The sequence below is a fragment of the Thalia democratica genome, chromosome 1, assembly GCF_965202585.1.
Source record: "Thalia democratica chromosome 1, ktThaDemo2.hap1.1, whole genome shotgun sequence".
NCBI classification, from domain to species: domain Eukaryota; kingdom Metazoa; phylum Chordata; class Thaliacea; order Salpida; family Salpidae; genus Thalia; species Thalia democratica.
The window spans coordinates 41,970,391-41,982,239 of NC_139165.1; the positions used below are offsets into that span (position 1 = coordinate 41,970,391).

Consider the following 11,849-nt stretch of genomic DNA (forward strand, 5'->3'; position numbering starts at 1 on the left):
AAAAATTAATTATATATTTTAATTACACGGTCACTCAATAAAGCTTTTAAATTAGCATAACCAAATTATATCCTTTTGTAATTTTAAACTATAACAATAAACAAATATCTTTGTATTTAGTTAACTAAAAAAAATATTTTAGTTAATGACCAAGTACCTTCTTTTTTTTACAAGTTATTTAATTTTTTTGAAAAAATAAGCTTATCAAAATTATAAAGGATAAAACTTAAGGTCATAAAAATAAACAATTACTTCAACTACACCAAAAACTTAAAACATTCATTCTAAAATACTAGCTACAAGTCTTTTTTTTGTTAATTCTTCATGTCTAAAATTACAAATTCTTTTGGCCTTTTTTAGGAAACCCTGATTTAACTTTTATGAAACTAATATAGTTTGTAGTAGCTTTAGTTTTATATCTTATAAGTATCAGTATAATAAAGCGGTATTAGTTAAATTTCAATAACAAACTTTTTATTATTTAAAAGTAGACACGAACTATAATAAAACATTCTAAGCAAAGTTAAAACTTAAAGTAAAAATAAAAAACTGTGAAATATTATTATAATACTTTGTAAAACTTTTTAAAGGTGAAAGCAATGTTTGTTATTTTTTAAGATGGTCATACGTAAAAAATCAAATATAACAAAAACGCTAAAACCAAAACAAAACTATTAGGAAACTAGGAGAACTTTTCAATTAAACAACTCAAATAAATAATTGCTTCAAAAGTAATAAACCTATTAAACATTAATACTTATAGAACTTCAAAACATAAATAAAAACATTTTTATTATATTTTTGTCTAAAACAGTGAAAATCCTAAAACAACGTTCCTTAGTTTTCAGTGTAAAAGCTAAAAGTTATTCAGAACCTATCAACTTGTTCAATTAAGTATTAGGAAAGTGTTTTGAACACCATCTAAAATATTTTGCTTCCGTTTGCAAAGTACTCCCATTGAACTTTAGTTATCAGATCTGGCAAGCTGTCGATTGCCATCATCATGCTGGTGATTGAACAAAACGCGTTGATGTTCAACATTCTCAATATAAATTCAGTACCAGTTGAAATGCACACGAAAAAGCCGCTGAGCACCGCCGAAACCGATATCCACCTGTTAATAAGTTTGTTTTAATTGCGCGCTCTGTTAAACTGTGTATAAAAACATGTTTGAGTCACAGAATTTGTATTATTGTAGATAGATTAACTGTATTGATTTTTTGTCATTTTAGTTAGGAAGGAGTTTAGAGCAATCTTTTAATAGAAGAATCAAAACAAACAAGAGTTCCCAAAGTGTTTTACTGTAAAAAGCAAGTAAAAAAAAACTTAGTTTCAAAAGAATATGTTCTAAATACTTTTGATTGCACACCTAACTAATTTGAATAAATATGAATTATAATCATATGAATTTTTGATCGGTGTTAAGATAGCCACGATTAAAAATATTTTATTATAATCCTACAAAGTTTTTTAACAAGTATGTACTTTTGTTTTGTTTAAACAGTATCGCAAACGTTTCGAACTTGCACATGTCTATTGTATATACATTTAAATAAATCATACGTAGCTTTTAGGTGGCAACTATAATGTTAGGTATTTCAAAAACTTTATACTAATTATTGCATAACTTTTATAAACTAGTTTAGCAAAAAAAATTGAAAATTTGTTTTGTTATAATACATACAAAATATTGGCACAAAATTAAAAGTAGTAAATTTTTAACATTACAAAGCTGTACGAAATTTAAGTAATATTTGTGATATGGAAAACTATTGACAAAATCATCTAAAATAATACTTCGCTCAAGTCAAACATTAAAAAAAACTGTTTTGAGATTTGAAAGCAGTTAAAGTCCTTTATTTATTTATTAGTAACATCTGTAATTGTTGGTTTTTATAGTAGTTCTTTTTTAACAAGAGGAATTCACATTTTATGTTTAATATTGTATTTAAGCATTTAAGATTTTTTTATAATAAACAATTGCTTAACTAACTTAGGGACTTACTAATTTAAGTTCTTTTTTTTTGTTTTCTGTAAGCTTTTATATTATGTTTTTTCTTATTTTATTACTAATCTACTTATTTATGTTTTGTATCAGAATCAGTTACACTTTTATTTAATTTTAGTTGACTTTGATTTTGTGTACGTCATTAAAAATCAACAAATAAAATTTGTAATTGGTTTTATTAAATATTTATTGTACAAAATCGGGTAACCTCATGACAGTTGCAGTGTTCTTTTTCGTGTCGCTACCTGCCACAACTAATTCGTTTCTGACCAAATCATCGCTTAATTGCCGGCGTGAACTTAAACTTTTGTTCTATAGAATTTAGTGTTACTTATTGTATAACTAAATTTCCGTTAGATAATAAGTTTTTAAATAAAATAAACATATTTGAAAATGAATAGTATAAAGAACTTAGAGTTTTTAAACTTTACTTTTTTAATTAAAATTAAATGACAAGTTTATTAAAATTATTACAGAGCTAATAATTACAATAAAAATAACAGTTCACTTATATATATTATCACGTCTACTATTGATACAGTAATTATTTTAAACATGTTAGTTATAATAAACTATTTAAACATAAACACTTACGTATAACAAGCAAGTACATGCTATAATTGTGGCCGGAAAAGAACCTATATAATATAAAAGTCCTCCAACAACTTTGTCTTCCTGTAAACAAAATACATTTGTTAACACTTCATAAACTCTAAAATTAAGCATTGTTAGACTTTAAATTGTAAAAATTTTAATTTTATGCTTTCTCTTATCTAACTACAATGAGAACGCATTTCTTTATTAAATAAACTTCAATGCATTCAGGCAAAAACAATGTTTTTAAATCCTTTTGATTTTTTAGCGGATGTCTATCAAACTATCGAATACCAACGTTTACAATAGACTTGAAGTTAAAATACCTGCCAAGTGCCAAGCATGTTTGTGAGGAAGTTGGCGCCCAAAGTGCCTGTCAGCACCGAGGAAATATTTTGTAATAAGTCTTTTAACATTTTGATTTCTATCATATACGACGTTGAATCTTGCAGCAGCTTTATTTGGTGACTACTCACCATGCCTTCAATTTTCTTTGACTTTATTGGCACGTACACTGCCATTTTCTGTTAGAAATATTTATGTGTCATAAATTGTTGAGTATTACAATAAGTTTGAAATAAATTATTCGAATATTCGTCTTTTGCTTGTTATAATTCAATTTTACCATTTAATTATCATATTTTGTTTTTTATTTTTTCTATAATGTTCTCAGAATTTTGTTTTTATTTTTAAGTTTAACATTTAAATAAAGGAATATTAATCAATTTAAAATATTTTAAAGGGCTTGTCTATTAATGTTTGTATTTTTTTCCAATTGCTCTCTTACTCAACATATTTTTTATAAAAATAAATTGGTAGCATATAACATACAACCAAACTTGATTTGGTTTAAAGAATACTCACGTTGATGTAAACCAATGCTGAAAATATCACAACGAAGGCCATCAGATGAATTAAGTTTGGCGCGTAACCTCTACAAACGAGTTCTTTCAAAGCTTCAAGCTTGTCACCTTTGAATACCACAGCCCTAAACAACTCGTTCACGACTCCCTGAAACCTTACACCTGAATTGAAAAAAAATGTAAAAGTAAAGTAATTCGAAGCAGTCTGAAAACGCACATGCAGTTTCCTGCCTAACTTTGATTTTATTACTCAACAGAATTTCATGTAAATTTGTAGCTTAAAAAAATTATTACAGCCAGAACAATTTAGTTAAAAAAATTGTGGAAACATTTATTAAAATATTGAGATTTCAACTTCGATATTGTAGTAAATCTATTATACTAATACTGTAGTCAATATATTATTGCAATTAGGTAAAATACATTGTCTGCTAGTATATTTTAAAAAGCCGAAAACAAATAAGACTTTTCTTTTTATTAAAAACGAACGTAGAACACCAAACAGACAGTCACTATATTTTAAAAGCAGCAACCTCTAACAGTGTCGATAGTGTTGTTGCTGAACAAACAGGTGAATACTCGCGTGCAAGTGTTAACAGTGATGAAAAAACTTGAACAGCTGCCGAAACCATACATTTGCACTACTTCGTCCAAAAACACTGTGAGTACGGTCGCAAAAAATAGCTGAGAAAATTAAAAGTATTATTTGAATGACCGAAACTAAGGGAAAAGACTTAAATAAATTTAAAGTTAGGTTTTTAACATTTTTCTCAATTGAAAATATAAATTAGTACTCTATTTCTGAGGTATTAAGTATAAGTTAGTTTTTAAAAAGGTCGGAAAAATGCTGTAGGCTTCTTGAAGTTATGTACTTTTATAGAGTTTTAAGACCCATTATTCATTTTTAGCAAATATTAAATTCAAACTTGTATTATGAGTAGAATGAAGTTTATAATTCCGATAGTTGCCAAACTTCCGCAGCTTCCGCTCAGTACCGTGCCTAGTGCCCATAAAACTATCATTAAAAAAGTAATTGCTGTCCTCACTTTCTTTCTGCAAAGATAAAATTTGTTGTAAGGAAAATATTGTTTTATTTAATGTCTGTTTTAACAAAACACTATCGTTGAACTTCGTATTTTTCGAAACTAGTAAGAAAGTTTGCAAAAGTTGTTGGAGTCAAAATAAAAATATCTGTTTAAGCAGTAATCTAAAACTTGTTAATAAACTAAAATTAAGTTAAATCATCTTAGTCTTATAAGTCACACTACTTGATCTGGGTAAATCAAAACTCTAAAGGGTTGTATTTAATTTAAAAGAAAACAAAGTTTTTAAATAATTATACATATTTTTGAAAACCTTTATAAAATGTATCAAAACACTTTGAGAGTTTTTAAAAACAACTTTACATAAATTATGAAGACATAAAAAATACCTTAGTCTTTAAAACTACCATGAAACTATGAAACTTTAAATTTTGAAAACATTGTTATGTCCTGTTTAAAGAAAGTTTAACTCTTAAAAATTTATTAATGAAAGTTATACCGAGAAGGTACGAACAAACTCGTACACGTCATTAGTATTACTCGCACAAGAACTCACATCAACGGTCGAGGAACTACTTTCAAGTATTTTCCAGCCATCCTGAAAATCAACGTCATAAGCATGCTGGAGTACATGGCCGGAGCGAAACCCACTTCCATCAGAGTTCCCGGCATCGATCCTGTTAATTCGCCCATTAGGTTGGGCCTCGCCGCATTGTTCATGTACCCGTACAGTGGCGTCTGTGTTTTAATTTAGATTACAATAGTAAATAAAAAAATGATCGAGTTGTTGTTCATCTATACGTGTTGGTATCTTAGAAGGTTTAAACAGTCGGATAATTATATTGATATATGAACAATTGTTCCTGCAATCCCATAATTGTGTTTGTGAATTATGGGTCCGATTTTTAATTTAAACTTAATGTTTTCTGTAGGTTTCAATGGAGAACAAACCCGTAAATACTATTATTGTTACATAAGAACTTATCTCGTTTACTATTATTTTATTAAATTGTTTAATTGTTTTAAATTTTCAAAAAATCAAGTAAAATTTACTCGATTGTGATTTGTTCGTTTATTAACAAGAAAAGATTTAAGATTATTGTTTTTGTCCTAATAAAATATTTATTCTTAGATTTAAGTAACTAAATGCAAAATTTACAGTTTGCTCTTCATACACAAATATTAATATAACGAAAAACAGAACAAAATAAAAATATACGTTTTATAGAAAAGCAATGTTTAATAAAAAAATACGTTTTCATTGAGTTTTTAGTTTATATTTTTAAATTAAATTTATAAATGTCTAATTTTAGTTAGCTTTGTCAAATTATAAATACTACTTATTCTTAAGTTAAGATGAAAGTACTAACCTGCTGCATAATTAATAATATGACTACAGGTAAAATTGTCCATTTAATTAGTTTCTCTGCAAATGAAACCTGTTAAAATTTATCAACTGTTTTAATAACACATTTACAAAGTTTTGAAGAATTTAAAAGTGATTAAGATTTTAATTAACTATAGTAGTGCACAATAATTGAATTGTACAGATTTTGTTGGATCTGATTGTTGATTCATTTAGATCTTTTCTTAGTATTGAACTAGTTTTTATGTAGATACTAGCTTATTCACTTTATTTTTAAACGCGTTCAAGAAAAGTAGCACTTACCATATCAATAATTCACTAATTGTTATTATCAATTCATTATAAACTGTTATATTTTGTTCTTAAACACTAAAAAGTTTAGCTAAACTGTAAGAGTGAGACGTTTAGGTTACAGTTTGTTGTTGCACGTTGTAAATTTTTAAACTTCTTTGTTAAATTTTATTTTGTTTTTCACTATTTACCTAAACTATTATAAATAGTTTAACTGTTTAGTTTAAACGAACCTTTTCCTTCGGAGGTTTAACTTCAGGTACATACCCAAGTATTTTTTTACACCGACCCCATGTATCTTCAACGAATGCAGCTGAAAAAAAAACTTTTATAAAGCATTAAAGCAGATTGTAGTTTCGAAAGAAAAGCTGTCAATAAACTGAATTTTTTATTATTGTAATAAGTAGTTTTAAAAGTAGTTAAAGTCAATTAAAGTAAATTATTTTAAAACGCCTCTAAAAATTTACCCGCATTAAAAAAAGTAAGGCTTGAATTAGTGTGGTATGTTAAAAATGCATAAACTATTGTTATTACATAGTAATTTTAAAAACTAAAAAACTATTAGGAAAAAAAAAATAGTGTAATTAAAGTATAAAAATTTAACAGAATCAACATAATTTGATAATTAAAAGAAGGATTGCGATGTTGATAAAGATTATACAAGAAACATATTATCATTAAAAATAATTTTTAACCTTAAATTTTTTAACTGAGCTGAGTTACAAAATACTAGCTTAAATCAGCCTGACTTAACAAGTAAAGTATAAACAAAACAGAAGGAGCAAAAATCTAGTAGCAACTATTCATTTTTAACGTCTGAAACAATCATTATAACAATAAAAATACTTAGTTTGTATTTTAATGAAAATATAAAAAGTAAACAGACAGTTATTTTATTGTAACATTAAAATCGGAACTGAGACTTAAAAAATAGTTTAAAATAAGCCAATTTCTTTTAAAAATAATCTAAACAGCCTTATTAACTTGAGTTGACCTAGCATAGCCTGAGATTTTGGGAATCTTGAATTATAAAATACAAAAAAAGGTTGTAATCGAATGTAGAATGATTTAAACAACAAGAATTAGGTTTTGTATAACTGAAATCACACACAACATTTTTAATTAAAAAAAATACAATTTTGATTAAAGATGTCTAACAATAAAAAATTTTTTTTATTACTACTTAAATTTTTCTGAAAGTTTGTTTAATAAAACTTGATTAAATAATCTATAATATCATAGATAGGTAGAGAATAAACTTAAACAATTTTTTATAATCAAAAAAAAATACATTTTTATGAATGGTGTCATATATTTTTTTATCAGTTTAATTTGTAAATAATTGTTTTTTTTGAGATAAATAACTTTTACAGATTTTAATGTTTTATTAAGTTGAAATTAAACATTAACAATCTTTATAACATCTAAAATACTTATAATAAAAATAAAATCATTGACTAGAAAAACACTTACTTATTTCTTCAATTTTTACTCCAAGCAGATTAAGGATGTTCATATTTTTTTTGTATCATAAAAATCTAAAAAAATACTATAAAAAATTACACAAAAATGTACTAAATCAAATTTATGAAAAACATTAAATTGAACCAATCATCAATTTATTTTTCAACTAATTTTAAAGTCCTATTTCCTTGCTTTGAGCATACAAGCTTATAGTCTTTTTTTTAGAAACTATATAGGTTTTAGTGCTTTTTAATTAGAAATTAAGGCTTTTATTTTTCATTATATATTCAAACAAAGTTTGTGAACTCAGCTCTAAATAATTACTTTTTAAGTTAACACTAAAAATAAGATTTTAATTTACTGGAAATTCAAACTATAAGTTTAGAATTAATTTTGTATTGATGTTTTAAAAACATAAAAAGAAAAAATATATAATTTAAAAAATAATTTGATTAAACAAAACTTAAAAGTTATTTTTTAGCAAACTAAATAAAGCAGTGCTTGAGTAAAGTATTTAACAGGGTTGATAGAACTTTAAAAGTAAAGATGTTGAAAGAAGAATACATTTTTGCTTATTGTAATCTCAACTGACCTGAAATAGGCTTTTTAAACTAATATTAGTCAGCTATGATTATTATGATAGTCATAAAGGTTTTTAATTAATATACTAAACCACGCAACATAATTATTTTGTATATATGCAGCTATGGCTAGTCACATGCCTAATAATTAAAAAAAGTACAGTTAAGTACCATCTAAATTATTAAAATTTTAAAAATAATATATTTAAATTTAATTTAAATAAAATATAGTAAACATAAATAGTTAAAAAAAAAAAAAACTTTAGTTTTGCATTATATGCTTTTTATTTATTCACTAAATTTTTTTAAATGTTAAATTTATTGTTATACAGTGCATTGAAATTTTATGAGGTTAATTAAAACTTAAACTATGTTTTAAACCAATTAATGGTTAACATATAGATAACATACTTATTTAATATTTACTTTATAATATTTTTTTTTTAATATTTATTATATTTAAAAAACACACAAGTTAAAAAAAAACTAACAGAATAAAAATAAAAAAACTATTTAAATAAAACAAAAACTTCTTAAATGTTTAAAACTTTATTCTTAAAAAAATAAACTTGTATAAAATTATTATTAAACAAACATTTTCAACTTATTTGACATGCTTATTAGCTGTATTGGTTTTGCTTTGAGCATGTAGGATTCTACTTCTATTGCATAGTTTTTTAAGTACAGTTAATTACTATCTAAACTTCTCAAAACTTTACAAAATAATATATTTTTATTTAAGTAAAATAAAATATAGTAAACCTAAAAAGATAAAAAAAAATTTTTTTTTTTCATTTTGCAATATATGATTTAATTTTTTTATTCACTAAATTTTAGTACATGTTAGATTTATTGTTATACAATGCATTAATAATTGATGAGGTTTATAAAAAAACTTAAACTATTTTTTATAATATTTGATGGTCAACTTATAGAAAATAACTTATATAAATTTTACTTTAAAATATTTTTTTAATATTTATTATATCTAAAAATACACAAAAGTTTTGAGAAAAAAACTATAAGTATCAAAATAAAAATCTTTTTAAATAAAACCTAAACTTCTTTAATGTTTAAAACTTTATTCTAAAAAAAAAAATGTATTAAACTTTTAATAAACAAACATATTGAACTTATTTGACATGCTTATTAGCTGTATTGGTTTTGCTTTGAGCATGCAGGATTCTAGTTCTATTGCTTGAAAAAATAATAAATTTATATAATTTTGTTGTAAATAAATTATGGGTTTTATAAAAAAAATCCATAATTTATTTAAATATGATGATCAGGTCCGTATAGTTAAATTCAGAATACTTCAAACAGTTAGCGAGTTCCTTAATTAGAAATAAATAATTCTGTGTACTGAATAAATATTACATACCTTTAATTTTTAATGTAATGCACGACTAGTTTCGGCAGTTTACTTATAGCTAATCTGGCATTTAACATACTTTGTAGTTGCTTGATTTTTTAAACAATTCCCTCACAATATATTTAAGCATAAGAATTAAAAAAATAACAATTTTATTTTATTGTTGGATGAAATGTTATTTTAAGGCATATAAATATTACTAACCTTAGCATCTATAGTTTTCAGATAACACATCATTAAATAAAACACTCATAAAAAACACAAACTTAGATGATAGTATAATTTTAATAAAGAAATAAATAAGTTAATAGGTTAAAAAAACTAAAACTAAAACTTGGTAAATTCAGAAGTTTGCTTCCACATCAATCAAAAAATAGTTTTTGGAATGTATAAATTTTAATATAAAAATAAATAAAACAATTACAAAAAAGACAAATAAATTTAAATGTTTTTGAATAATTATAGACAGAAATTTAAAATGGTCTAGCCGCATAGAAACTATAAAAACTAAGTTACAAAAAAACACTAGATGTATTATTTACAACAAAAAAATTTTTATATGAAAAATTTTAATTTACTGGAAATTCAAACTATAAGTATAGTTTTAGTTTTGTTTTGATGTTTTAAAATATAACTAGAAGAAATAACATAGTTTAAAAATTTAATTTGGTTAAACAAAACTTTTAAGTTGTTTTTTGGCAAACTAAATAAAGCAGTGCTTGAGTAAAGTGTTTCTAGGGTTGATAGAACTTTAAAAGTAAAGATTTTTAAAGTAGAATACATTTTTGCTTATTGTATTCTCAATTGACCTGAAATAGGCTTGTCAAACTAATATTAGTCAGCTATAATTATTATGATAGCCATAAAGGTTTTTTTTTTATAAATCTGCTAAACCACGCACTATAACTTTTTTTTATATAAGCAGCTATGGCTAGTCATATGTCTAATAATGAAAAAGTACAGTTAAGTACCATTTAAATTTTCTAAAAATTTAAAAATAATATGTTTAAATTTAATTTAAATAAAATATAGTAAACCTAAATAATTTAGAAATTTATTTTTTTTATTTTTGCATTACAAGCTTTTTTTTATTCATTTACTAACTTTTTTTTACATCTTATATGCATTAAAATTTTATGAGGTATATTGAAAATATTAGTTTTATAACATTTGATGGTTAACATATAGAAAAAAAAAATATTTTAAATTTTACTCTTAAATATTTTTTAAGATATTTATCATATTTAAAAATACACACAAGTTTTGAAAACAAAAAACTAAAAGAATAAAAATAAAAAACTTATCTAAGTTTTATTCTAAATTATATTTTTTTAAATATTTATTATATTTAAAAATACACACAAGTTTTGAAAAAAAATACTAAAAGAATAAAAATAAAAACTGTTTAAATAAAACCTTAACTTCTTTAGTGTTTAAAACTCTACTCTGAAAAAAAAATGTATAAAAATTTTATTATACAAACATTTTTAACTTATTTGACATGCTTATTAGCTGTTGTGGTCTTGCTTTGAACATGCAGGATTCTAGTTCTATTGCTTGAAAAAATAATAAATTTATATAATTTTGTTGTAAATAAATTATGGGTTTTATAAAAAAAAATCCATAATTTATTTAAATATGATGATCAGGTCCGTATAGTTAAATTCAGAATACTTCAAACAGTTAGCGAGTTCCTTAATTAGAAATAAATAATTCTGTGTACTGAATAAATATTACATACCTTTAATTTTTAATGTAATGCACGACTAGTTTCGGCAGTTTACTTATAGCTAATCTGGCATTTAACATACTTTGTAGTTGCTTGATTTTTTAAACAATTCCCTCACAATATATTTAAGCATAAGAATTAAAAAAATAACAATTTTATTTTATTGTTGGATGAAATGTTATTTTAAGGCATATAAATATTACTAACGTTAGCATCTATAGTTTTTAGATGACACATCATTATATAAAACACTCATTAAAAACACAAACTTAGATGATAGTATAATTTTGATAAAGAAATAAAACAGTTAAACAAACTAAAACTAAAACTTGGTAAATTCAGAAGTTTGCTTCTACAAGAATCAAAAAATAGTTTTTGGAATGTATAAACTTTAATAAAAAAATAAACAAGACAATTACAAAAAAAAAAAAAAAATTTTAATGTTTTTGAATAATTATAGACAGAAATTCAAAATGGTCTAGCCGCATAGAAACTATAAAGACTAAATTACAAAAAAAAACACTAAACGTATCATTTA

At 23.7% G+C, this 11,849-nt stretch overlaps 1 protein-coding gene across 1 annotated transcript; it reads right to left on the reverse strand.

The window, feature by feature from the left end:
• Window positions 1–921: 921 nt before the first annotated feature.
• LOC145836129 (protein transport protein Sec61 subunit alpha-like) lies at window positions 922–5,887 on the reverse strand. The gene is made up of 8 exons (XM_082943942.1): window positions 5,879–5,887; window positions 5,065–5,246; window positions 4,392–4,518; window positions 3,999–4,149; window positions 3,467–3,627; window positions 2,929–3,126; window positions 2,217–2,320; window positions 922–1,114 (listed from the first exon to the last, which is right to left on the reverse strand). The coding sequence occupies exons 1-8, from the start codon at window positions 5,885–5,887 to the stop codon at window positions 922–924; spliced, it is 1,125 nt and encodes a 374-aa protein (XP_082800068.1).
• Window positions 5,888–11,849: the final 5,962 nt, after the last annotated feature.